Source organism: Erinaceus europaeus, chromosome 16, assembly GCF_950295315.1.
Source record: "Erinaceus europaeus chromosome 16, mEriEur2.1, whole genome shotgun sequence".
NCBI lineage: Eukaryota > Metazoa > Chordata > Mammalia > Eulipotyphla > Erinaceidae > Erinaceus > Erinaceus europaeus.
This window is the reverse complement of record NC_080177.1, coordinates 16,797,652-16,825,370: the sequence shown is the minus strand read 5'-3', so window position 1 is coordinate 16,825,370 and position 27,719 is coordinate 16,797,652. Positions and strand designations below refer to the sequence as shown.

The 27,719-nt window shown below is 43.5% G+C and overlaps 1 protein-coding gene and 2 pseudogenes across 2 annotated transcripts; all 3 read right to left on the bottom strand.

Moving 5' to 3' along the window:
* Positions 1-11,600: 11,600 nt before the first annotated feature.
* Positions 11,601-25,249, bottom strand: DUT (deoxyuridine triphosphatase). 2 transcript variants are annotated; one of them, XM_007517319.3, is made up of 6 exons: positions 25,061-25,249; positions 20,373-20,464; positions 18,667-18,711; positions 12,442-12,516; positions 12,222-12,292; positions 11,601-11,867 (listed from the first exon to the last, which is right to left on the bottom strand). In XM_007517319.3, the coding sequence occupies exons 1-6, from the start codon at positions 25,213-25,215 to the stop codon at positions 11,811-11,813; spliced, it is 495 nt and encodes a 164-aa protein (XP_007517381.3). In that variant the 5' UTR covers positions 25,216-25,249; the 3' UTR covers positions 11,601-11,810. The 2 variants fall into 2 exon arrangements, with proteins under 2 accessions (XP_007517381.3, XP_060030598.1); XM_060174615.1 differs by lacking the exon at positions 18,667-18,711.
* LOC132533649 (small nucleolar RNA SNORA48) lies at positions 18,424-18,566 on the bottom strand (annotated as a pseudogene).
* LOC132533528 (uncharacterized) lies at positions 25,226-26,098 on the bottom strand (annotated as a pseudogene).
* Positions 26,099-27,719: the final 1,621 nt, after the last annotated feature.

Below are 27,719 nucleotides of genomic sequence, written 5' to 3'. Positions count from 1 at the left end.
ATTAAAAATTTGAGTTCCCATTTTCTCATTTGAAGTGAGCAGCAGCTAGGAAAGGTTCTCCTTCTCTTTTTAGTAAGAGTCAAAATACCATGTGCACAACCCGTTTCTAAACAAAGATGTGCCTTTTCAGTTAATGGTATCTTGTTTTCTTTTCTTTTTAATTTTTTATTATTTATTTTCCCTTTTGTTGCCCTTATTGTTTTATAGTTGTTGTAGTTATTATTGTTGTTGTCATCATTAGATAGGACAGAGAGAAATGGAGAGAGGAGGGAAAGACAGGGGGAGAGAAAGATAGACACTTGCAGACCTGCTTCACCGCCTGTGAAGCGACTCCCCTGTGGGTGGGGAACCGGGGGCTTGAACTGGGATCCTTATGCCAGTCCTTGCGCTTTGTACCACCTGCGCTTAACCCGCTGCATTACCATTGGACCCCCGGTATCTTGTTTTCACTTTGGAAAATTTCTCCCCTCTCCTCCATGTCTTAGGATGCTGATGCTACTCTAGAGTTTTTCTCAGCTACATGTATAGCTTGGTACTACGATACTCTTTCTATTGGTAGCTACAGCTCACTTCAAATCTGGTTATGAAAAATGAAGTAAGTTCTTCTTTCTTTCTCCTTTAAGACCTGCCTCATTTCCTAGCCTATAAAACACCCCAGTAAGGGTTTTAAAGGCGTTACTCTCCTGTTCTTGGTGTAACCAATACTAAATAACCCCCCTGTCAGTTCCCAGTGGTGGTACACCTGGTTGAATACACAAGTTCAAGCCCCCTGTCCCTACCTGCAAGGGGAAAGCAGGGCTCCAGGTGTCTCTCTGTTTCTCTCCCTCACTATATCCCCCTTCCTCTCGGTTTCTTGCTGTCTCTGTCCAATGAATAAAGATAATATACAAAAAAATTAAAAAAGATGGTAGTCAAGCAGGTTAAGCACATGTGGCAAAGCACAAGGACCAGTGTAAGGATCCCAGTTCGAGCCCCGGGCTCCCCATCTATAGGGGAGTCATTTCACAAGTGGTAAAGCAGGTCTGCAGGTGTTTATCTTTCTCTCCTGCCAGTCCCTCTTCAGGGCGCCATTTGCTGGTCTAGCTTCGCGGGCGGGAGACAGACGACCAGGGACTCATGGCTGAGCTGGAACGCAGTTCAATCTTTATTGACGAGCAGTGATGTAGTTCAACAATCTAATCTAATCTTTCCTCATTATAAAGCCCTGTCTTTTATGTCTCCTGAGGCAGAAGTGTCAGGAAGAGGAAGTACTTAGGATAGGGGGTGGGGAGAAGGAAAATAGCACCGAACCAGTGGGGATTAAACCAATGAAAACAATGATTATGTCAATAGACCACAGCCTCAAGCAATGTAACAGAAGGGGTCTTAGAAGCAGAATTTAGAAGCATATCAACACTCTCCCCCTCTCTGTCTTCCCCTCCTCTCTTTATTTCTCTCTGTCCTATCCAACAACAATGACAACAACAATAACTACAACAACAATAAAAAAGGGCAACAAAAGGGAAAAATAAATAAATAAAATATTTTTTAAAATTAAAAAAAAAACATTAAAAAGACTTCCTGTCACAACTCTCCACCCCCTCCGCTGTGTTGGTGTTACTCTGACTTCAACTTCCCTGTGGGTACAATAGTCCAAGTTGGACCCTTTAATAACAGAAGGACCAAGCTAATTGTACAAAGCAGCATAGTTTACATTAATGAACAGAAGATTAAGTAGTTTTAAATGCCTAATTAAAGATCACCCTATTATATTTTATAAGATAAATTACATGCCTCTTAGTAGCATGGGTTTTACATGTCAAGCTTTCTCAGTGTGCAGAGATACTCTATAGCAAATTACTAATAATATCACCCAATCTGCTCAGTGATTTCCAACCTTCCCTGTCCTGTGGCCAACAGTCTGTCATCATTATCTTAATGACATGCAGTAGAGGTGAGCGATCCAGAGAGGAATTTGGGGGAGCAGAGGCAGGTAGAAACAATAGAAGATCTCCTATCAGGAGCCACTACCAGCCTTGAAAATACAAGAGAAAAAGGGCAAATCAGAAATTGGATCAAGATGCTTTGGCAGTAGTCAAAGAACATTTGCTCAGAATGCTATGTAAACTTGGACTCGATATTCATACCATTATGCCAGTATGTACAAGCCCCCTTAACCATAGGCACACACTTTTAAAAAAAAATATTTTATTTATTTATTAATTTATGAGGAAGATAGGGAGAGAGAGAGAGAGAACCAGACATCACTCTGGTACATGTGCTGCTGGGGATTGAACTCAGGACCTCATGCTTGAGAGTACAATGCTTTATCCACTGCACCACCTCCCAGGAGGACCACCAAGCATACGTTTTATACAAAACTCTAGGTGCCTGCATGTGTCAACCCTATAGTTATTCATCACCGTGCTGGAAAGTGAATAACTATGTGATATCTCCAGCCAGGTGCAATAGAGATGGTCATATGGCAGAAAGCACCGGCCAGAAAAGACTCTGGAGCCCAAATCTTTGGCCTTGATACCTAGGCCAGCTGTCTCAGGACTAACTAGTATGTGGCTCCCTGTGTGGAGTGACTCTTTGGTAATTTAACCAAGGAAGCCACAGGGTAGTTTGTGGGGTCTGATCTCCATGATGGTCTCTTCTGGTGTACACAGCACAGCAAGAAAGAACTATAGAAGAAAGCTCTCCAGTTTATTCCAGGCAGTTACTAAGGTGTTAAAGCATGGTTATTGCTATTCAACTTTCGGTTAGTTGGAAAAACCATACAGAGTAGCTGTATATGTGAAAATAATGCTTCTGTTTGGGTACCAGTGAAGAGAGTTTTGTTTTCCTTTCCAGTGGGGAGGAAACTTGTCTTTATAAAGGGACATTCAGGTGGCCCAGGAGGTTGTGCAGTGGATAAAGCACTGGATTCTCAACCATGAGGTCCTGAGTTCAATCCCTGGCAGTACGTATACCAGAGTGATGTCTGGTTCTTTCTCTCTTTGCCTATTTTTCTCATGAATAAAGAAATAAATTCTTTAAAATAAATAAATAAAAGGATGCTCAGGCTGGGGAAACAGCAATAATGGTTATGCAAAAGACAAAAAATCTCCACACCTATGGACATCTAATCGTTGATAAGGGGGCCCAAAGTATTAAATGGAAGAAGGAGACTCTCTTCAGTAAATGGTGCTGGGAAAACTGGGTTACTGGGTTGTAACATGCAGAAGAATGAAACTGAACCACTTTATCTCACCAGAAACAAAAATCAACTCCAAATGGATTAAAGATGTTAGACCAGAAACAATCAAATAATTAGAGGAAAACATTGGTAAAACACTTTCCCACCTACACCTCAAGGACATCTTTGATGAATCAAACCCAGTTGCAAGGAAGACTAAAACAGAAACAAACCAATGGGACTACATCAAATTGAAAAGCTTCTGCACAGCCAAAGAAACTATTACACAAACAAAGAGACCCCTCACAGAATGGGAGAAGATCTTCACATGCCATACATCAGACAAGAGACTAATCACCAGAATATACAAAGAGTTCAGCAAACTTAACACCAAAAAAGCAAATGATCCCATCCATAAATGGGCAGAGGATATGAACAGAACATTCACTCCAGAGGAGATCCAAAAGGCTAACAAACATATGTAAAATTGCTCCAGGTTGCTGATTGTCAGAGAAATGCAAATTAAGATAATATTGAGATACCACCTCACCCCTGTGAGAATGGCATACATCAAAAAGGACAGCAGCAACAAATGATGGAGAGGCTGTGGGGACAAAGCCTTTTGCACTGCTGGTGGGAATGTAAATTGGTCCAGCCTCTGTGGTGAGCTGCCTGGAGAACTCTCACAAGGCTAGACATGGACCTTCCATATGACCCAGTAATTCCTCTCCTGGGGTTATACCCCAAGGACTCCATAACACCCACCAAAAAAGATGTGTGTACTCCTATGTTCATAGCAGCACAATTCATAATAGCTAAAACCTGGAAGCAACCCAGGTGTCCAACAACAGATGAGTGGCTGAGAAAGCTGTGGTATATATACACAATGGAATACTATGCAGCTACTAAGAACAATGAACTCAACTTCTCTGACCCATCTTGGACAGAGCTAGAAGGAATATGTTAAGTGAGCTAAGTCAGAAAGATAAAGATGAGTATGGGATGATCCCACTCATCAACAGAAGTTGAGAAAGATCAGAAAGGGAAACTAAAGGCAGGATCTGACTAAATTGAAAGTAGGGCATCAAAGTAAAAACCCTGTGGTGAGCAGGAGGGTGACCATGTGGCTTCCTGGGCCGGCGGGGGTGGGGGTGGGTGGGTGGGGTAGGTGGGATGGGACACAATCTTTTGGTGATGGGAATGGTGTTTATGTACACACCTATTAAATTGTAGTAATATAAATCACTATTTAATATGAGAAAAATTGGAAAATGGGAAAAATGGATTGTATGTCTAACAAAGGGGCTTTTCAAAGCTAACCCAATTACCAAATAATGTGATGATAACAGTAATTATCCATTGTCTTCTCGAACCCTAAGACAGCAGGAATCTCACATTTCCACTATAGAGCCTAAACTTCCCCAGTTCTGGGACCCTAGGGTAGGGCCCACTTCCCCGTATGCTTCTCCCAATTCTTATCAAATAATTTGCATCCCCTGATTGCAACCTAATCACCGCAACGAGTGCCACCCCAGCATGCTTCACTTCAGTCTGTGTCCAGAGACTTCAGGTGTGGAATGACAACCCTTCAGCTTCATCACTCAGGTGAGACCTTTCTTTTCATAGTATTCCCTAATTCCATCCCAGGTGGTTCACTTCCTAACAAAGCCCCAAAACCTAGATATAGACCAGGTTCCAGGAGATAGAGCATATGTTCACAAGTATCCATAAACTAGGGCAAATATATACCTGAAAGCAGAAGTACACTAGAGTTTGCAGTGAGTACCCCCCAACACTTTATCTCCACTATTCCAACCTTTGGGTCCATGATTGCTCAACAATTTGTTTGGCTTTATATGTTAACTCTCTTTTCAGCCACCAGGTTCCAGATGCCACCAGGATGCCGGCCAGGCTTCCCTGGACTGAAGACCCCACCAATGTGTCCTGGAGCTCAGCTTTCCCAGAGACTCATCCTTCTAGGGAAAGAGAGAGGCAGACTGGGAGTATGGACCGACCAGTCAACGCCCATGTTCAGCAGGGAAGCAATTACAGAAGCCAGACCTCCCACCTTCTGCAACCCTCAATGACCCTGGGTCCATGCTCCCAGAGGGATAGAGAATGGGAAAGCTATTGGGGAGGGGATGGGATATGGAGATTGGGTGGTGGGAATTGTGTGGAGTTGTACCCCCCCAATCCTATGATTTTGTTAATGTCTCCTTTCTTAAATAAATAAATTGATTTAAAAAAAAAAAAAGCTTTGATGCATGAGGTTCCTAGGTTCCAGGATCAATCCCCAGAACCACCAGAAGCCAGAGCTGAGCACTGTTCTTGTCTCTCTGTATTTTTTCAATAAAGTAAAATAAAATATTTAAAAATATAAAGGAGCACTTGCTGGTTTCCCTAGCTGCCAGCTGCATCTAGGGATAAAAGCTAAGCTGTAAGGGGCTGGGAGGTAGCGATTGGTTTAAGCGCACATGGCACAAAGCGCAAGTACCAGCATAAGGATCCCAGTTCGAGCCCCCGGCTCCCCACCTGCAGAGGAGTTACTTCACAGGTGGCGAAGCAGGTCTGCAGGTGTCTATCTTTCTCTCCCCCTCTCTGTCTTCCCCTCCTCTCTCGATTTCTCTCTGTCCTATCCAACAACAATGACAGCAGTAACTATACTAATAACAACAATAATCAACAAGGGCAACAAAAGGGGGAAAAAAGCCTCCAGGAAGAGTGGATTCGTAGTGCAGGGACCAAGCCCTAGCAATAACCCTGGAGGCAAAAAAAAAAAAAAAAAGTGAAGCTGTAATGAGCAGAGGAACCAGAACTTGCCAGCACAGACTTTCACCTAAATGCCAGTCCAGACAGACCACTGGTTGTACGGTCCAGACAACACATTTTTCTAAATGTCGTATTTCACAACACTATAAAAACATCCAAATTTAGTAGGAACATAGAAATCAGCCTCCACAGACCTGACAGTGTGTCCCAAAGTCTCACCTCTCCAGAGTTCTACTCCACTAGGGAAAGACTGACATAATGGACCCTTTTGTGGGCCCCTATAGGACCTGGCCCTCAATGTGGATCAACAGTGGTAAGGAATGTTCCATTCTCTGAAGGGAGGTTGGATAACATACTCTACCTACTACCCGAGGATGATGGATCCTGAAGTTAGTGCAGCCTGGAGTGTTCCTACTCGTGACCACAGACCTACAGGGATGCATAGGCTACACAGGCTCTGTGCTGCATATGGGCCCCAGATCAAATCGATGGGGTTTATAGTTAACAATATTCATGTACTTTCCCCATATTTGGGAGCTACTCCCTCCCCTGATGCAGCTTTCTGGTCCTTTTTCCAACTATGACACCATCTCCCCAGACAATAGCTTAGGTCACTGAATATTAGATGTCAGGCACAGGCAAAAACTAGTAAAGTCATGCACCCCTTGAAATATATCTAAAATAGACCTACTAGCTTTTTCCAAAATGGAGATCCCAAATCTTTACCTCCAATATTCTTGCCTTTAGGTTCATAATTAATCAACAATTTGTTCTGCTTTATATCTTAACTCTTTTTCAGTCACCAGGTTCCAGATGCTATCATGATGCCAACCTGACTTCCCTGGGCAAAGGACCCCATCATGTGCCTTGGAACCTCACCTCCCCAGATACCTGCCCCACTAGGGAAAGAGAGACAGGCTGGGAATATGGATCGAATTGTCCACGTCCATGTTCAGCAGAGAAGCAATTACAGAAGCCAGACCTTCCACCTTCTGCAACCCCATAATGATCCTCGGTTCATACTCTCAGAGGGATAAAGAATAGGAAAGCTATCAGGGGAGGAGAATGGATATGGAGCTGTGGGGGTGGGTGTTGTGTGGAAATATACCCCTCTTATCCTATAGTCTTGTCAGTATTTCTGTTTTATAAGTAAAAATAAAAAAAAAAAAACAGGCTAGGGGTATGGATTGACCTGCCAACAAACATGTAGGTCCATCAGAGAAGGAATTATAGAAGCCAACTCCCCCCCACCTTCTGCACCCCCAAAAAATTTTGGTCTATACTTACAGAGGGATAAAGAATAAGGAAATTTCCAACAGAGGGGATGGGACACAGAATTCCGGTGGTGGGAACTGTGTGGTATAATTACAACCCTGTTATCTTACAGTCTTATTAATCATTATTAAATCACTAATAAAAATTAGTAAAAAAAAAATCAGCCTCTAATAATCCCAAACTCAATAAACTGTTGTGTTTCCCTATGGCATTGTCAGTTTTTCATTCTATTTGCCATGTTAGGTAAATTCCAAGTCTGTCCTTATGCCTCCAGTTTTTGTAGATTAAATCCACTGACCCTACTTTTTAGGCCTGAGTCACAAAACAAGCCTAACTTCCTTAGTAAGTTTTTAAAACCCAAGAACATCTACCATATCAAAGGAATCTCTTCTATTTCCTAACACACACATCATTTCCTCTCCAAACAAAATCCCCAGGCCATTCAACTGTTCCCCAGTGGATATGGTTCTAAGCCTTCAAGTATCAGAGTAGCTTTAGAACTGTGCATCCTCCATGCAGTGTGGTCCCCAGACGGAAACACTGCAGGCATGAACTATAGAGCTTTCATTAACCATCTCCTCCAGCCTAAATTACTCACTACCACTTAAAAGACAGAAGGTAGTTGTTTTCTAAACAAGCATGGGCTTTGAAGACAATGACCTAAATATTAGTAGTAACCATCCCTTGAAAATGTGACTAGACATTTTTGAGTCTAGTTTTCATTGTTCAGTTGTTTGATCTACTTTTACAGGTACAGCATGAAAAGCAGGTGAGCAGTTTCTAAATGTGAACACATCAGACTTTAAGTGGTAACTGAATAGTGTAACATTCTAGCTCATAGTCATTCCACACTATTTGTTCTTACTCACTTGTTAGTATATATATTGCTTAGGGTTCAGTCACCAGAATCTATTCTGGTTAATTTAATAGAAAAGGACAGTTTAGGGAATTGGGCGGTAGAGCAGCAGGTTAAGCACAGGAGGCGTGAAGCGCAAGGACCAGCGTAAGGATCCTGGTTCGAATCCCCGGCTCGCCACCTGCATTGGAGTTGCTTCACAGGCGGTGAAGCAGGTCTGCAGGTGTCTGTCTTTCTCTCCCCCGGTCTTGCCCTCCTCTCTCCATTTCTCTCTGTCCTGTCCAACAACAACATCAGTAACAACAAGAATAATAACTACAATAAAACAAGGGCAACAAAAGGGAATAAATAAATATTAAAAAAAAGAAAAAGAAAGTAAAGGAGTTTATAGGGCTGGGTGCTGGTGCAAATGGTTGAATGAACATTACAATGCCTAAGGAGCAGGGTTCAAGGCCCCAGTTTTCACCTGCAGGAGCAGCTTCACAAGTGGTGAAGCAGTGCTGCTGATGTCTCTCTCTCCCTATCTTCCCTCCCCTATCAATTTCTGGCTTTGTCTATCCAAATAAAGATAATAAAATAAACTTTAAAAAAGGATAGGTTAGTGACTACATAAATTATTTATACTATGACCCAGAACATACATATCTAATCCAGCCTTCACAATATCCATTTTCATATTCCTCTAATTCTCTTAATGAAATATTTTTTATTCCTTTTCGTTGCCCTTGTTGTTTTATTGTTATAGCTATTATTGTTATTTGATGCCATTGTTGTTGTTGGATAGGACAGAGAATAGAGAAGGGGAAGATGTCGTCGTTGTTGGATAAGACAGAGAGAAATAGAGGAGGGGAAGACAGAGAGGGGGAGAGAAAGATAGACACTCGCAGAACTGTTTCACTGCTTGTGAGGCGACTCCCCTGCAGGTGGGAAGCCGGAGGCTCGAACCAGGATTGGGATCCTTACACCGATCCTTGCATTATGCGCCACCTGCTCTTAATTCACTCCCTCCTCTTAATTCTTAATGCTAATCACAACCCACAGGGTTGACTTTATGACTCAACAGTGAATTGGGATCCAAAGCTGGAAAAAAAATTGCTATTAAATAGAAAATGGGAAGCCAAGAGAACTGCCAGCTACTCTGAAGTCTCCCCAGCCTCACACTAGCTTGCTGACTGCCAAGACTAGACACCCAAAAGCCAGAGTGCAAAGGGGCCTGGAAAACAAAGGAAAACCCACCTAGGTGTGTGTTAACAGAGGCGAGTGGAGCTAATGCACAGAACCAACCCCTCCCTGCAATGACAGGCTGATTAGATTATAGCTACTCTCAGGGATTTGGGATGGAAAAACCTATGTATCGGCTCAGGCATACTTCATTACATTTGTTTCATCCCCAGTAAATTGCCCATTTTCTTGAACAAAGCCTATTATTGCTACTTCAGTGAGAGAAGCTATATAAACACAACCAGTACATTTTACATGATGGAATTAAATTCAGAGAAAGCAGCTGAGATTCCTCAAGCTACATTTTCTTTTACAAACATACTTCTCTCCAGCCAACCTGGCATCTTCCAAATGAGGTTAAAATAAAATGTCTCCTCGGTTAAGAAGTACTATCTACTATATTGAATTTATTTTTTAAATGGACAGAGCTTTAAACATTTTTGTCTTTACTTTGGAAAGAGACAGAGAAAAGGGTGAGGTAGGAAGAGGAAGAAATACTTGTAGCACTGTTTCACCACTCCTGAAGCTTCCTTGCTACATGTGGGGTTCAGGGACTTGAACCAAGAAGGGTTATTATAACATGTGCATTCTATTGGGTGCACAAGTCTGGTCTTGAACTCAGATTATTAAATTAAGGGCATGGTGTATATATATAAGACAACATACTAAAAAGCTTTGAATGGCAAAAGGAGCCACATCCTCCTTACAGAAAGGGAGATCTTGAGTCAGGCAGTAGTGCAGCGGGTTAAGCACACATGATGCAAAGCACAAGGACCTGCGGAAAAATCCCGGTTCAAGTCCCCGGCTCCCAATCTGTAGAGGAGTCACTTCACAGCCGGTGAAGCAGGTCTGTAGGTGTCTATCTTTCTCTCCCTGTCTTCCCCTCCTCTCTCCATTTCTCTGTCCTATCCAGCAACAACATTGATAACAATAATAATTACAACAATAAAAAAACAAGGGCAACAAAAGGGAAAATAAATATTAAAAAAAAAGAATGGGAGATCTTTAGGTGCCCTATATTGGACAAAAGGCTAATAAACAGAATATATAGTTTACCAAACTCAGAAACAAATGAAAAGACCCCCATTCAGAAATAGAGTGTGGATATGGACAATGTTCACCAAAGATGAGATCCAAAGAACCAACAGACAAATGCAAATAAAGACAAGGAGAGGCCACTATACTGTGAGGACTGCCTGCCATACATTACCGAACAGTAATAAAAATGTTAGAAAGGTTGTGGGCACGTTTACACTGTTGGTGGGAATACAAATTGGTCCAACCCCTGTGGAGAGCAGTCTGGAGGACTCTCAGGAGGCTAGAAAAGAACCTATCTGGCAATTCTTCTCCTGGGGATGTATCCTAAGGAAACAAACACACCCTTCCAAAGAGATCTTTGTATGCCTGTGTTCATAGCAGCACCATTTGTCATAGCACAAACTTGGACTCAACCTAGGTGTCCAACAACAGATGAGTGGCTGGAAAGTTGTGGTATATATACACAATGGAATACTACTCAGTTAAGATCCAATACCTTCTTCACCTCATCTTCAACGGAGCTTGAAGAAATCATGTTTAAGTGAGACATAATGAAATGAGAATGAATATTGGGTGATCTCACTTGGAGGTGGACTTAAGCAACAAAGACAGAAAGGGAAAATACAAAGTAAAGTTGTGACTGGGTTTGGTGTACTGCAGCACCAAAGGAAAGGATTCTGGGAAGAGGGAGGCTTTGGGATCCTGATGCATGATGGTAGTAATGGACCTAAGCTGGGGGTGAGAATGGTTTGTAGATCCCTATCAAAGATGAGAAATTGTTCCCATGTGCCAACAAATGTATTGTAAATCATTTATCTTCCAGTAAAATGAGAGCATAACAAAACATGACCTATGATTTACATAGCTATTAAAGTAAGTCACTGAGGGGTGTTCACATTTGTGAAAAAGAGGAATAGAGTTTGTTTTTTGATCTGTAAGTAATATGTGATGTTTAGAAGGTACTATTTTGTATTAGGTCATCTATCACAGATGTCAATAACAACCACATGTGTCAATGCATTGGATCGACCTTCTCGTGGTGCATCCCGTGAGTACCCATTCATTGGGGAAACTGACGATCCTTCCTAGCCGACTGAATCCACATGGATCCCAGTCACTTTCAAAGCCAGCAACAAGCAGCTCCTGACAGCTTTCAACCTGACGCTGTTGACTGGCTACGGAAGAAGGGCAAACGCTAGAAGAAGAAGAACTTGTGAATGTTCGCAAGAGAAGCAAGTTATCTTTAGAAGCCAAAGACAGTAAAGCTGACAAAACACCAAAACATTTTAAGCAAAAACTTTATTTTTTAAATATAAAAGTACATATTACTTTCCTTTTTTTCTTAAAAAAATATTTATTTCACATAAGATATAAGAAGAGAATGAGGGAAAAGAAATGCCAGAGCACTATCCAAAGAGAGCTTTCAAGCATGCAAATTCTATGCTCTACCAAATGAAATCATGTGCTCATATTCTATCCATGGTGTAAACTTTAATTCTTCCCAGTGGAACCGAAACCTCCTGAGCCCCTTTTAGTGTCTTCTAAAACCTAAAAAGGCATGAAGGTAGCAGTGAGTCAAACTGTTAATTTCTGCTTTTAGTTGTCAAAATGGATACTATAGACAGAACACTAAATTTACAGCAACTCTATGAATTAAAAAAAATGCTCAAATATCACAGTTGTGAAAATATTAGAATTTTAATACATTTTAATGAATTATTATCCCAATTTATGTCATAATAGCTGTGAAAAATCTTTCAAAAATTTTTGAAATTAGTTTTTTTTTTTTTTAAACTAGAGGGTTAGTTCTATGTGCTAAGTTGTAAAGAGTAGATGCTCAAGTGAATTTGTTTTCTTCATTTAAGATGTTACACCATTTTCTACTTAGCTTTTGATACTTACTTGAACTTCTTCTATTTCTGGGTAAAAAATCCGTTCACAAATGAGTTGTGCAATTCGATCACCCTTTTTCACTACAAAATAGTAATAAAAAATTACTAATACTTTCTTGATAAAGTCTCAGCACCTTGCCTTATTCAATGAGAATTAGAGGAGATAGTGTATATGTATATTCAGAATATATTCAAAAAACACATTATGTCAGTGTATATACTTAACCTACCTTCAAACTTTTCCTTGCCAAAATTAAATAGTACAACACCAACATTTCCTCTATAATCTTCATCTATGACACCAGCTAGAAAAAAAAAGATAGTAGTATTAATTCAGTTTATGATACTCAAACTTTAGTGGTATATTTCAAGATTGTTATCAGGGTTATCGCTGGGGCTCTGTATCAGCACCATGAATCCACTGTCCCCCAGTGGGCATTCCCCCTCACCCACCTCTTTTTCCTTTCAATTTAATTTCATTTAGTCAGTCTGTTGGCCTGCAATAAGCCTGTGCTGACAAAAAAAAAAAAAGCCTGTGCTGACATTGTGAAACAGCAACATTCCCGATTTATCGTAAAAATGGAGGATATTTCACTGTATATTCTTCCTCTTTGAATTCAAACCACTATCCTTTAAGAGTGTGAGTTCTAACAAGATATTAGTACACAGGCTTAATAACACTCTCCTTTGGAACTGTGTAAAATTAGCCTCTATTTCAGATTACTAAAAGGCCAGCAAATCTCTACAGACAGAAACTTGAGGCAGAGCCCTGCCTTGGCCCAGTGAGCTACTTGTTAGCGTTTATCTTTGGGCCAAGAATCTAAAATGCTCCATAAACACAAGCACAGATAACACACACGTGCAGTAAGCTTTCTTGCTTCCTTTTAAGATATCGAGATATAACTCACCATCCAGGGGTTTTCAGAGGAGAACCCTGCAACTATTACAATGAATTTTGGGAAATTTGCAGTTCCCTCCTACTATATTAGCAACTATCTTCCACTCTTCCACACACAGTCTGTCTTCTTTTATACATGTTAGTTCTCTACTCTAAGTTTATAAAATGGTGAACTGGACTCATGTGGACCTAATTCAATGCTGTTCCATATTAAAAACCCATCTCCTGCGGTTGACAAGATATTGGACTTACATATATATACAAGGCTCCAGGTTTACTCCCTGCTATCATGCGTGCCAGTGCGGTGTCTATCTCTCTTATGTGAGTGTGTGTATGTGTGTGTTTGTCTCAATAAGAACAGATGAAATAATCCTTTTGGGAAAAAAAAAAGTTATCACAGAAGTAGAAAGAATCAAGAATTTAACTCAATGGGTACTAATGAACTAAAAACGATTTCTTTTTTTTTAAAACAAAGCCAAGTATTCACTTTTCTCATGCAGGGGGAAAAAAAAAAAGCAAACTTACAAAGTTCCACCAATGAGGGAAAATACTCAGGAAAAAAACCAACGTTTTAGATTTTTTCCCCAGTGGATTTCAGAAGTTAAAATAAAGCCTCGTGTTTTATGGATGGCTTACCAAGGACAAGTGAAACTGAATTTAAGCATGTATAAAAAGGTTTCTGAAATAACATTTTACAGAGTTTGAATTAAAGATTGCTTGGTGGTGAGAAGAGTGGGTATAGATGTGTCTGAAAGGCAGTAGAGGTAGTTCCCAGAATGCCTAGAGAGAGAAATAAGTCTTCTTTTCTAGTTAGAGAACAAAACTGACCAAGAAGACTAAAGCTGGGGGCCAGACAGTAGTGCACTAGGTTAAATGCACATAGCACAAAGCACAAGGACTGCTGCAAGGATCCTGGTTCAAGCCTCCCCCCCCCCCCGGGCGCCCCACCTGCAGGGGGGGTCGTTTTGAAAGCAGTGAAGCAGGTCTGCAGGTGTCTATCTTTCTCTCCCCCTCTCAATTTGTCTGTCCGATCCAAAAACAAGTAAAAGCAACAAAACAACAATGGAAAAAAAGATGGTCGCTAGGAGCAGTGGTTTCGTAGTGCAGGCACTGTGCCCCAGTGGTAACCGTGGAGGCAAAAAAACAAAGTCTGGTGTTGGGCCACGTGCTCATTCATTTAGTTCTTAGCATTTATTGATGGGATACAAAGATGGAGCCAACTGCTTTAATATCTATATGGAGAACGCGTTAACTGTAGGAACAACTCTGGTTTAATGAAGAACACCCTCAGTAGAATGCACGACTTCATGCTGAAATAAGCGGCCAGAGGAAGTTCTGTGATCTCCATGGTGGACACTGTGATATATGGGCTAAGGATCACCAACCAAGAAGACAAGGGGAATGTGGGCTGACTTCTCAACTCTGTTTTCTTTTAAACTTTTTTGGCCATTTTTTTATTTGAGATCTTTGTTTCTTTTTTTTTTTTCCTCCAGGGTTATTGCTGGGGCTCCATACCGCACTACGAATCCAGTGTTCTGCAGGCCATTTTCCCCATTTTGTTGCCCTTGTTGTTGTCATCATTGTTGATACTGATGATGCTGTTGGATAGGACAGAGAGAAATGGAGAGAGGAGGGGGAGAGAAAGAGAGACACCTGCAGACCTGCTTCACCGCTTGTGAAGCAACCCCCTCACCCTGCAGGTGGGGAGCTTGGGGCTCGAACTGGGATCCTTGCCCGGTCCTTAAGTTTTTTGCCACCTGCACTTAACCCGCAGCGCTACAGCCTGTGCCCCGTCTCTGTATTCTAAGAGAAATTTCAAATGGCCTAAACAGCATGGAAGCTGTAAAGTAAAAGCTAGCAATGTGCTGCTTACTGCCCTGTGGGTAGCCAATGCTGAAGTGATATACTGTATCTTTTGAGTTCTTTTTTCCTAGCAATCTAATATATATATATATATGGATGTTTGAGGATATGGAAATACAGTGCCACTGTTTCTTTATTACAGCTACTCTCAACATTCAGGCTGAATTCATATTTTTGTTTTATTGGAGCCACTGTTTACATGTCTGGATATTATTTATTGTTACTGATTCTGATTGTCAGATAGATGCTAAAAAGCAGTTTCCTAGATGAAAGGGTTGTATACATTTGAGATTTTAAAGGGGATTTACAGGCAACGTTGCAAAGGTGTAGAAATTCAAAGTTCTATTAGTGACGCTTAAGAACATCTATTTCAAAGTCCTTGCCAGAGGTCACCAGGCACACCTGGTTAATCACACACATTACAGTGCGCAAGGACCCAGGTTTAGTCCCCACCTGCAAGGGGAAAACTTCACGAATGGTGAAGCAGGACTGCAGGTGTCTATCGCTTTCCTTCTCTCTCCCAACCCTCTCAATGTCTCTATCCAAAACAGAAAGGAAGAAATCAAAGTCTTTGCTGCTATCAGATGGTAGCAAGCTTTTAAAATTCTGACCAATGTGACAAGTGAAAAATGGTATCTCATGGTTTTTCTTGGCATTTTGCTGGTGATTAATAAGGTTGAGTTTGTACCACATTTATTGAATATTTGCACGTTTCCTTATTTTATTATCTATTTTGTTCTTATCTGTTTGAGTACTTAACCCTTTTGAATATGATTTGCCAAGTATTTTATGCTAGCTTCTACCATACAAAAACTCACTCATCTTGCTATCTGTATAGCAAGTATATAATACAGGAGGTATTATAATAGAGCTATCATACTGGATGTCTCGAATTCTGCACAATGAAATAATCTACCAAGAATTTATGTTTGTGTTACAGCAATGTGAAAAGCCTTTTAATGAAAACCACTGAAGTCAGTTAAAACACACAGCAGGGGAAAACAGTCCTTAATTCATACTGTATTTAAGCACAAATGCTAACAGTACATTTGATAGCTCCAAAATCATTCATTACTCAAAAGCTGATTTGATGTATAATAAGATCCCAAGACTTAGTCTTTTTCTACGTAAGGGATATTTCTCTTCATGAGAAAGCAGAAAGTATTTTGAAGTTATCACTGGAAAACTCATGCATTGGAACTGGCAGAGTGATTAACTGACTTCAGGCAAAGCTTTAACTGTGTCAAGACTTTGGCATGCCATTTGCTGGAAACCTCTACTGAAAACTACCCCGACCTACCAGATGTGAATTCTGAACAGAATCCTGCAAACTCAACTTTTCCCTTTGACCCTATTTACAGACAGGGATTGCTAACATCTCTTTTCTAAAATAAAAACCGTGGCCAACTATGATAAACTTGTGCTTAAGAGACATTTTTAAGATATTCGGCATCCAAGAACACACCACAATGTGATTTTTATGAATAACACCATACCAACCACCTGGCAAATTAACTTTCCATTTCTTTTGCATGAGTTTTGTTTCAGAGGATTGTTTTAAGAGCACAAATGAGCAACAAAGTTGAAACAGAAAAAAAGTTTCCACATAAAGAGAAATCTGTGAAATCCCTAAGAGACAGGAATGAAAATTTATACGGCCCAGTAGGTACCAAGCAGTTATCACTCACTGTCCCCTACGGAGGTGCATGACCTGATTTGCAGTTATGGAAGACGAAGTACAGGCTCAGAAAAGTTAATATTTATTACAAGTTACTGACAAAACTGAGACCCAAATTCAGCTGTTACAAAAGTCCATGCTCCTTTTCTAGCTCTGTAGCCGACTTCAAATACACTCACTCTTTCATATTCTCATAGTTACAACGTATCCATATACGCAGCCTTGTAAACAATCTAAAAAAGTCAAGTACAACTGAGTCCACATACTTCTCGACCTCAGACCTAAGTGAGTTGTCAATTTTTGCATCTCTTTGGTTCCTAAAAACTGCTTCTGGACTCTTGTGTAGACCCACACCACCACCTAGCGACAACATGGGGAGTCATGGGGAGTTCAAAGGGGAGCCAGCCTGGGGGGGGGGCAGGCCTCACCCGTTTAACCCCACAGTGCAGGTAGAGATGAACTTGGCAGAAAGAATCAATGAGGTTATCCCAGAACTGAGACCACATGGATTCCAGTTGTGTGTGTGGTTCCAGTTTTTAACTGTCAACTAGAACTCAGTCTCTGATCCACTTTCCTAACCTGTCAATTAAGGTACCTTCTGGGCCCAGGTAGTGGCACACCTGGTTGAACACACACGCTACCATGCATAAGGACCCAGGTTCAAGCTCCTGGGCCCCACCTACAGAAGGGGTGCTGCAGGTATCTTTTCCCCATCTGCTCTCTGTCCCATCAAATTAAGATACGTACTTTTTAAAGGTAACTTTTACACCCCCCCAAAAAAAGGCAGGTTATAAGAAATCTAGTAAGCCCACTTATGCCAGGGCTAACATGTCCTATCAGAAGAGAACTTGTTCATTTTTGGTAGGGACAATAGTCAAGGTATAGAGACCCTGTAAAGGGGGTCTGTACCTCTAGAAATGAAGATATCTGAAGCTGGGGAACTTCAGGCAGGCAGGGAGGCAGCAAGGCAGGCTGGCTAGTAGAAGAGACTGGGGCTCCCTTATAAAAGGGTTTCATGAAGAAGCCCTCATGGGAGTCGGGCGGTAGCGCAGCGGGTTAAGTGCACGTGGTGCAAAGCACAAGGACCAGCTTAAGGATTCCGGTTTGAGCCCCGGGCTCCCCACCTGCAGGGGAGTCACTTCACAGGCGGTGAAGCAGACCTGCAGGTATCTTTCTCTCCCCCCTCTTCTCTCCATTTCTCTCTGTCCTATCTAACAATGACATCAATGACAATAATAACTACAACAACAACAAAACAAGGGCAACAAAAAGGGGAAAATAAATAAGTAAATATAAAAAGAAGCACTCATTCGGAGAGTAGGCTGTGTAGTGACAAGGGAGTAGGAGCCATCAGGACTTGTGGGGCGTGACACTCTGAAAGGAGAATGCCAGGCTTTCTCTCCTGCCAAACGTCAACAGTCCACTCATAAAGGTAGGAAAGCTCTTCCCTACAGGATAGCATGCATTTTCTAAAACCCTTTGCGCTTCCATAACTGATTATAAAAAAATTTACACAAAAAGCACTTGTTTAAATAGTAACAGAAACGGTTTTCCTTCCTTTACAATAAAGTTTCAAAAAGTGCTTTTTGGATTAACTGCAGATCATCCCCAGAGCAAGGCAAAAATCCTACCAACTACACAGTTTATTAGGAAAATAGGGTGTATTTCATGTAGTGATCACTTCAAGATTAGACAGAACCACACTGTACATGGGACGATATACAATTATCTCTAAAGCGGTAAGACACAATAAAACTCGGGCTTTCCTTAACTTTATGTACCTCAAGCATGAACCAGCTCTGGCCACCATTTCAGGCATCAAGCTAGGATGAACAAAGGCCTGTATCTGCTCTGCCCCTGGCTGATATAAGAGTAACACCACCAGTGAGGTGTCTCTCTGCCCATGGCCAGGGGTTTCAACTCCTTTTCCTAGAGCCAAAATGCACTTGCCATTTGATTACTACCCTCACCCCTCATACAATGATAAATACTTAGAAATATTTAAAAAGGTATTACCTCCTACATCTATGAAGTGTTTTGCAGCCAAGCCAGAACGTGGAGCTAAAAAACAAACAAAACAGGATTGAGGAAGAGCCTTAAAAGAAAAAAGGAAAAAAAAAAAAAAAAAAAAAAAGAGGACACCTGAGCATGTTGTAAGACAGAAAGGAAGGTGAAAGAAGGATCAAGACAGTCAGGGAAGAGGAGCAGGAAAGAGACCCACTGTGGCAGAGAACTGAGAAGCCAGGACTCCTACTCCTAGTCAGACTTTAGTCCTGTCTTAGCCCATTCAGAAGTGGAAGAGGAAAGAAGTGTCCCTGAAACTTAACACAGCAGGGGCGGGCACCCAGGAGGGAACTGAGTAAGAGCACTGACTTATCCTGGGATGCGCAGGGGTGCTCAGCTTCATTCCCAACGTGTAAACTGCCAAGTGCCATTATCTAAGTCTGTTTATCTCCTAATGTAGGTAACAAGCACAACCCGTTCTCATGGTCGTCATCCCAGAGTCACCACAAGCAAATGGAGCCAAGCAGGAGGCTCTGCCAGTAACACTGGAGAAAGAAGACAGCTCCAGTTAAAAACCCACCTGGGGGTGCTGGGTAGTGGGGGTGCACCTGGTTGAGCACACAGCTTACAGGACCTAAGAACCCAGGTTCAAGCCTCCAGTCCCCACCTGCAGAGGGAAAGCTTCATGAGTGTTGAAGCAGGGCTGCAGCTATCTCTCTGTCTCTCTCCCTATCACCCCATTCCTCTCAATTTCTGGCTGTCTCTAGCCAATAAAAATAAAAAAAAAAAAAAAAAAAACAAAACCACCTAGGACTGGGGCCAGGAAATAGCTCAACTTGCTAGAGCAGAGTGGTAGTATGCTTGAGGCCCCAGGTTCAATCCTAGCACCACCATAAGCCAGAGATGAGAGCGCTCTGGTGTCTCTCTCAGCCTTGATGTCATTATAATATGAGAGAGAAAGAGAAAATCATCTATAGCTGGTAAGATAGCACAACTGTTGTGCAGCAGATTTTCATGCCTGAAGCCTGGACTCCCCAGGTTCAACCCCTAGCACATTAAATAAGTAAATAAGCCAGAGCTGAGCAGTGCTCTGGTCTTTTTAGTTTTCAATCAATAAATAGTTCTCTAGGAGTCAGGTGGTAGCGCAGTGGGTTAAGCGTACATGGAGCGAAGTGAAAGGACCGGCGCAAGGACCCTCGTAAGGATCCTGGTTCGAGCCCCCAGCTCCCCACCTGCAGGGGAGTCGCTTCACAGGTAGTGAAGCAGGTCTGCAGGTGTCTATCTTTCTCTCCCCTCTTCTCTCCATTTCTCTCTGTCCTATCCAACAATGATGACAATAGTAGCAGCAATAATAACTACAATAAAAAACAAAGGTAGCAAAAGGAAAAATAACTATTAAAAAAAAAAAAGCTCTCTCTCTCTCTCTCTCACACACACACACACACACACACTCTTTCCCTCTATACTGAGCACAACTTCCAGGTCCAGTGTGAGCCTCCTATGGCTTAAGTAATTAGAAAATGGAAAAAAGCAGAGACAAAGGCAGACAGTAAAAGTTTCAAATAATTGTTCATGCTACCAGGTGGTGCTTCTTTATCTTAGGGTACAAGCTAGCAGCATTCCTTTCCTTTCTTTCTTTCTTTTTTTTTTTTTACACACCAGGTGAAACTAAGACGAAGGAACGTTTCATAAAGGAAAAACTGTCTTGCATCACTTACCTACTCTTCCATAACAGCCAGAGGGAAGAGCTATCTGAATGTCGGTTTTCACCAGGGCTTTCTCCATTGGTGGCACTGTATAGTCATATGCACTAGAGAGATGGAAAGAAAATAGCCAGCATTCATTAACAGAGCTACGTTTATGTTTTCTTCCCTTGTGACCAAGTAGATTGAACTACTTTAAATAATGTTTCATGGGGTGGGGAGGCAGCTTGCAGCATTAATATATAAGACCTCTGTGTGAGAGGTCCCAGGTACCACTAATAACAGCCAGAGTAGAGCTCTGATCAAAGAAATGTTTCATAAAACAAGCCTGGCAATCTTACATTCCTTTTCTTTTACCACTAATGTTAATGATGGTGTTTCAGTGCCTGTTTTGTGTGGCTCCACAGGTAGCCATTTTCTCTTTTTCTTTTCGATAAGAGACAGAGAGAAAGGAGAGCCACCAACAGCACTGCTCCACCAGTCACGGAGATTCCCTCTCAGGTCAGGACTTGGAACTTGAACCCGGGCCCCCTCAAATGGTAACGTGCACTCTACCCAGCAAGCTGCCCCCCAGCCCCACAACCTTTCATTCTGCTAAGAGTTGGTACACTACATTTCTAATTCAGCTAAGAAAAAGTGAAAATGGTGAGAGCTTTAAAAATAGTTCTTAAGTGAAGTAAGTCAGAAACAGAAGGATGAATATGGGATGATCTCACTCTCAGGCAGAAGTTGAAAAATAAGATCAGAAGAGAAAACACAAGTAGAACCTGCACTGGAATTGGCATATCACACCAAAGTAAAAAGACTCTGGGTGGAGTTGGTGGGGAGAATACAGGTCCAAGAAGGATGACAGAGGTCCTAGTGGGGGTTGTAGTGTTACATGGAAAACTGAAAAAATGTTATGCATTTACAAACTATTGTATTTACTGTTGAATGTAAACATTAATTCCCCAATAAGGAAATTAACAAAAAAGTTCTTGACAATTCGTGTGTGTGTGTGTGAAATAAACAGAGGTGTTCAAACCTGTTGAAAATATTGAGCAGGGTAGTTGGGCGGTAGCGCAGCGGGTTAAGCGCATGTGGCTCAAAGTACAAAGTGGAAGGACTTACGTTAAAGATCCCGGTTCAAGACCTCAGCTCCCCACCTGCAGGGGAATCGCTTCACAAGTGATGAAGTAGGTCTGCAGGTGTCTGTCTCTCCCTCTCTGTCTTCCCCTCCTCTCTCCATTTCTCTCTGTCCTATCCAACAACAGTGACATCAATAACAATGATAACTACAATAAAACAACCACAGCAACAAAAGGGAATAAATAAATTAAATAATTAAAAAAAGATGTTGAGCAACGGAGGCATAGACTTGCAGGAGGGGGCAGAAAGGCAACTGAGAGGGAGATAAGAGAAGGAGAAAGATACACACCTATAGTAATATTCCACCACTTGCAAGAAGGGACTGGGAACTTGAACCTGTGTCCCTGCACAGTGTAATGTGTGCGCCTATCACCTGGTCCCCAAAAGGCAGGCTTTTAAAATGTATGCTTCCGGGAGTCGGCTGTAGCGCAGCGGGTTAAGCACAGGTGGCGCAAAGCACAAGGACCAGCATAAGGATCCCAGTTCGAACCCTGGCTCCCCACCTGCAGGGGAGTCGCTTCACAGGCGGTGAAGCAGGTCTGCAGGTGTCTATCTTTCTCTCCTCCTCTCTGTCTTCCCTTCCTCTCTCCATTTCTCTCTGTCCTATCCAACAACGACAACAACAATAATAACTACAACAATAAAACAACAAGGGCAACAAAAGGGAATAAATAAATAAAATAAAATAAAAAGTATGCTTCCTTAAGGTGATGTGAAAAGAGGACGACAAAGAGCCAGGAAGAAAAGATGACTAGCAGTCAAGGCAATGTCAACTCTTACTATGTGTCGGCACAGTGCTAACTGCTCTACTGAACTTCTTTTACTCTTAACAACCTTCTAGGTGACTGCGAAACATGGGAATCGAATATGAAAAAGGTGGGGTGAACAGAAGTAGATTTGAGCTGCCTCTGTTCTGATTTTGGCAGTTTACCAAGTTAACCAAGTCTTGAACTTGAGGGAGAGATGATCACTGGGAACAGGCCATGGGGATGGATGCCACTGAAGGAATGATTCAGTGTGAGGCACACCCGGCAAATGATGCTACTGTCGGGGATGCGGCAAGCCACCACCCAACATGTATTTTACAGTGAGCAGGGCTGCTAGTGGCTTTGGAGACTTTAAGACTGGCGCAGCTGCTCAGAGGTAAAATACCTGTCTCAACTATGCGAGGCTGAGTTCAAAAGCCCCAGGTCCACCTGAGAGCAGCCAGCTGACCTGCAGGGATAACGGAGCAGTACTGTACTACATCGATGTACCTCACCTTTGAAAGCAGAATAAATGTTATATATATATATATATATATATATATATATATATCCATACATATTCTTTCTGCTATCACTGTCCATACTTCACTTTCCCTTTTCTACATCACTATTACTCACATTCCTTTTTCTCCTCCTCCTATGCTTAAGTGCTGACGATTTAGACCAGTAGCATTACCTGATAGCTTTTAAAATCAACCCCAAGGGGGGGTCGGGCAGTGGCGCAGTGGCGCAAAGCGCAGGGACCGGCGTAAGGATCCCGGTTCGAGCCCCCGGCTCCCCACCTGCAGGGCAGTCGCTTCACGGGCGGTGCAGCAGGTCTGCGGGTGTCTGTCTTTCTCTCCCCTCTCTCTCTGTCTTCCCCTCCTCTCTCCATTTCTCTCTGTCCTAACCAACAACAAAGCAACGTCAACGATGGCAATAATAACCGCAACGAGGCTACAACAACTAGGGCAACAAAAAGGGGGAAAAATGGCCTCCAGGAGCGGTGGATTCATGGTGCAGGCACCGAGCCCAGCAATAACCCTGGAGGAAAAAAAAAATCAACCCCAAGGTTTTCATTGCATAATGGATGCCCCTTCCTCCCAATATCCGTTACACCTGTTCTAAGAACTGAGCAAAGTAGTCAAGGGAGAAAAAAATCTTTATTGAGTTTGAGGTTAAAAAAAAAAACACCTCTTATTTCAAAGTCCTAAGGCAACTCAGTTCCCCCACAAACTTCTTACTTGTAGTAGCTCTCATCGGGATGACTTGGTGAAACTCAAATAAGACAGTGCTGAGCAGCAGAAGCGTGGCAGTGTACAAACATCCTGTTTTTCCCATTCGGATCTTTCTGGAGAACAAGCAGTGTCACCATGCCCTTAAGACAGAAGCAGCTTCTAGCTCTCCTAGCTATCTCCCATCTCAGCAAGGTGTCCACTGAGGCTTTTAAAAATTAAATGTATTCATTTAAAAATTTATTTATTCCCCTTTGTTGCCTTTGTTTTATTGTTACTGATGTCATTGTTGTTGGATAGGACAGAGAAATGGGGAAATATGGGGAAGACAGAGAGGGGAGAGAAAGAGGCACCTGCTGACCTGCTTCACTGCTTGTGAAGCGACTCCCCTGCATGTGGGGAGCTGGGGCTCAAACCGGGATCCTTATGCTGTGTTTACCTGCGCTTAACCCGCTGCGATACTGCCTGACTCCCAAATGTATTCATTTTTAACGGAAGAAAGGCAGAGATATGAGAAGACAGGGGCCAGGCGGTGGCACACTTGGTTGATCGCACATGTTACAGTACAAGAACCCAAGTTCAAGTTCCCTTTTCCCCCCACTCATAAGGAGAAGCGGGTCTACAGGCGTCTATCTCCCTATCCCCTCTCAATTTCTTGCTCTCTATCCAATAATAAAGATTTACTTATAAAGAGAGGGAGACAGACAGACAGATGAAGAGGCACAAACACCAGAGCACTGATAAACTCTGCCTGATGGTGGTACTGGGGTCGAACTCAGAGCCTTCAACATGCAAGTCTTTGCATAATCATTATGCTGTCTCTCCAGCCGGAAGCTTTTCTTCTAAATGAACCAGGTTCAAGGCTAATTTCTACCTAGAAAGGGTGCAATTAATAATGCAGAACAACTCCTAGGAGGCCATTCATAGACTTGTATGGACTGTTCCACACTCTGCCCAAATCCTCACTGATGGACATGCCTAAAAGGAACATAGGACGGGGGAGATAGCATAATGGTTATGCAAACTGACTCTCAAGCCTGAAGCTCCAAAGTCCCAGGTTCAATCCCCTGTACCACCATAAGCCAGAGCTCAGCAGTGATCTGGTTTTTAAAAACAAACAAAAAACGGAACACAAAAAAGCTAGGCGGGAGTAAGAAAAAAAGGGGGGCGGTGAGGGAGGGGCGCACCTGCTTGAGCGCACATGTTAACAATGAGCAAGGACCCAGGTTCGAGCCCCGGGTCCCCACCTTGCAGGAGGAAAGCTTTGCGAGTGATGAAGCAGCGCTGCAGGTGTCTCTCTCCCCATACCCTCTCGATTTCTGGCTGTCTCTAGCCAATAAATAAGTGTAATATAAGTTAAAAAAAGGTACGATTACTCTACCTTCGTACATGCTAAAAGGGTTTGCTTCTGTAACCAGCAAAATGAATGACCCGAGCCTTTGACTCAGGAGAGGAGCAGAAATGAGCCGCAGAGACGGTGCAAGCTCTGCACGTGGGGGGTTGGTCGCCTCTGCTGGGAAGGGGGGGACCCCGGCCGGGTTCCGGGGGCGCGCACTCACCTGTCCAGGCCCCGTACCCGGGGGCGCGCACTCACCTGTACAGGTCGAAGCCGGCCGCGCGCGCGGAGCCCTTGGTGGGGGCGGTCGCGTGCTCCGAGAGGCGGACAAAGCGGAGCCGCGAGGGACCCTCTTCCGCAGCCCGGGCGCGCTTGCTGGGAGAGGTGGCGAGGTTGTCTTCCGAGCAGGGCATGGCAGAGCCGGGCGAAGAGAAAAGGAACAACCGAATCGCAGGGTAAGTACCGCCGCCAGACGCAGCCTTTTGGCGCCGAATTTCCAAATTCGCCCGGTTTCGCGCCCTCCCCGCCCCACGCAGCCCGCCAGGGGCCGGTCGAGCCCAACTCTGCCCGGGGCGGGGGGAAAGGCAGGTATCCTGGGGAGGGTAGGATACGGGGAATATCCTGGCCGAAAAGCAGCTGTGCGATGTGAATCACGGAGGCTGCTCCAATTCCCCGACTCGGAGCAGCGTGTGTGTGTTTGTGCAGGGGGTGCATTTTGGGGAGTCCCCACTCAACCGAAAAGCAGTTGTGTCCCCCCCATCCGGGGACCCAATGGTCTCGCCCCCGCAGCCCTCCACGCCCCCCGAGGCCCCAAGGGGGCGCTTCCGCCCGCCTACCGCCTCCTGCCCGCGTCTTTGCAGCCCGGGGCTGCGCGTTCCCGGCGCCGGGGCGGCGGGCGCTGCAATGCGGCCGGGTGGCCAGGAGCAGCCCGGCGCCCCGCGGGAAAGGGCCGATGGCTGGGCCTTGCCGGGCCGGGCTCGCTGCAACGCTCCTGAGCCCGGCGCACACCGCGTCTCCAAACGGCGAGCGGAGCGGGGGCGGCAGGCGGGGGCAGCGAGCGCACAGGGCCGCCATGGGCCCGGGGTGGGTCCGCTCCGGAGACGCGCGGCCCGGCGCGCTGACCTCGGAAGCAGTCGCGCGGCCTCGGAGCGGGGCGGGCGCGGGGAGGAGGCGGCGCCTCGCTCTCTGAGCTCCGGATGCCTCCCCTCTGCCGTCGACCTTCGGCTTTTTTCTCTGTCCCCTGTTTTCCGCGCTTTTTGCGGCTTATTTACCTATGGCGGCGGCGCCCGCGGCCATGACTCCGCGACACCTGTCTCCAGGGCCCCGCCGGGAGTAACGGAACCCGCGTCACGCAGCCCGGAGCCTCCCCCACGCGGCGCTGCGTAGGCTGCGGGGTCGGAACCCGCTACGCAGAGCTCACAAAGAACCTATTCTTGCTTGCGGGAGAGATACAGCTTTTGGAGATTGTATGCACTTCTCACTTTTTTTTTTTTTTTTGCAGTGTAACAATTGTATTTCTCTCTTTTTTAACCAGAGCACTGGTTTATGGTGGTGCAGGGATTGAATTTGGGACTAAGGAGCCTCACGCACGAGTCTTTTTTTTTTTTTTTTGTATCTTTTAAACAATTTTTGCCTCCCCCTTTTGTTGCCCTTGTTTTAGTTATTATTATTGTTGTTGTTATTGATGTCGCTGTTGGATAGGACAGAGAGAAATGGAGAGAGGAGGAGAAGACAGAGGGGGAGAGAAAGACACCTGCAGATCTGCTTCACCGCTTGTGAAGCGATCGCCTTGCAGGTGGGATCCTTAGGCCACCTGCGCTTAATCCGCTGAGCTAACGCCGACCCCCAGGCACGAGTCTTTAAAAACATTTTTATTGTTTTTATTTGATAGAGACAGCCAGAAATTGAGAGGGAAGGGAGAATATTTATATATATATATAGAGAGAGAGAGGGAGAGACACCCCCAGCACTGCTTTGACCACTTGTAAAGTTTTCCCCCTGCAAATGGGGACTGGGGGCTGGAACCCAGGTTCTTGTGCCTTCCAACCTGTGCTCAACCAGGTGTGCCAGCATCTAGCCCCAGGCACAAGTCTTTTGCATAACCATTATGCTGTTTACCTCCACCCTCTAATAATTGTATGAGTTTCCAAGTTAAGCACACACATACATACATAATTTATTGTGCATATTAAAAATGTATATGATAATAACATTTACAAGTCTTGTCATCTTAGCCATCTTTTTAAACATCTGTATAACGTGATTATTACTAGTAGTTTAAATCTAGTCAGTGGTTCATGAGGTGGTGCAGAGGCTAGAGCATTGGACTTAGAAGTATGAAGTCTAGGGAGTCGGATGGTGAAACAGGTTTGTAGGTGTCTTATCTTTCTCTCCCCCTTCTGTCTTCCCCTCCTCCTTCCATTTCTCTATCCTGTCTTAACAAGACGATATAAATAACAACAATAATAACTACAACAATAAAAAAGGGCAACAAAAGGGAAAATAAAAAAGCTTGAAGTCAGAATTTTGGTGGCTGTATCACATAGGCCAGAGTAATTTCCCTCCCCTTTCTCTTTCCTCCCCTCTCCCCTCTTCTTTCCCTCTCCATATATATATGTGTGTGTGTGTGTGTGTGTGTTTATATAGTCACCAATTAGTGTTATTTTGATTATTACTATTGCTACTCTTATGCAAGATATCAAATGGACAGTACTACATTGCGAAGAAATTAGAACTATTCTCCTTAATCTGGAGGGTTTGCACTTTAGGCTTAAGGTGTGGAACACAGTGACTTACTGGTTAATAATTATATTTAACAGTTGCATTACTGGAATAATAATAACAAAAGAAAGCATCTTTATTCTCATATTATGTGGAATTCTATTTGATACAGGATAGTGTGAGTTCAAAGTGTTAG

Bases quoted from the DNA above. Each gene is read 5' to 3' on its own strand.
- DUT (XM_007517319.3), bottom strand. From the start codon at position 25,215: ATGCCCTGCTCGGAAGACAACCTCGCCACCTCTCCCAGCAAGCGCGCC. The intron at 12,293-12,441 runs GTAGGTTAAGTA...ACTATTTTGTAG, and splicing joins TGGCAAGGAAAAGTTTGAAG to TGAAAAAGGGTGATCGAATT. The intron at 11,868-12,221 runs GTAAGTATCAAA...ATGCCTTTTTAG, and splicing joins CAGAAATAGAAGAAGTTCAA to GTTTTAGAAGACACTAAAAG.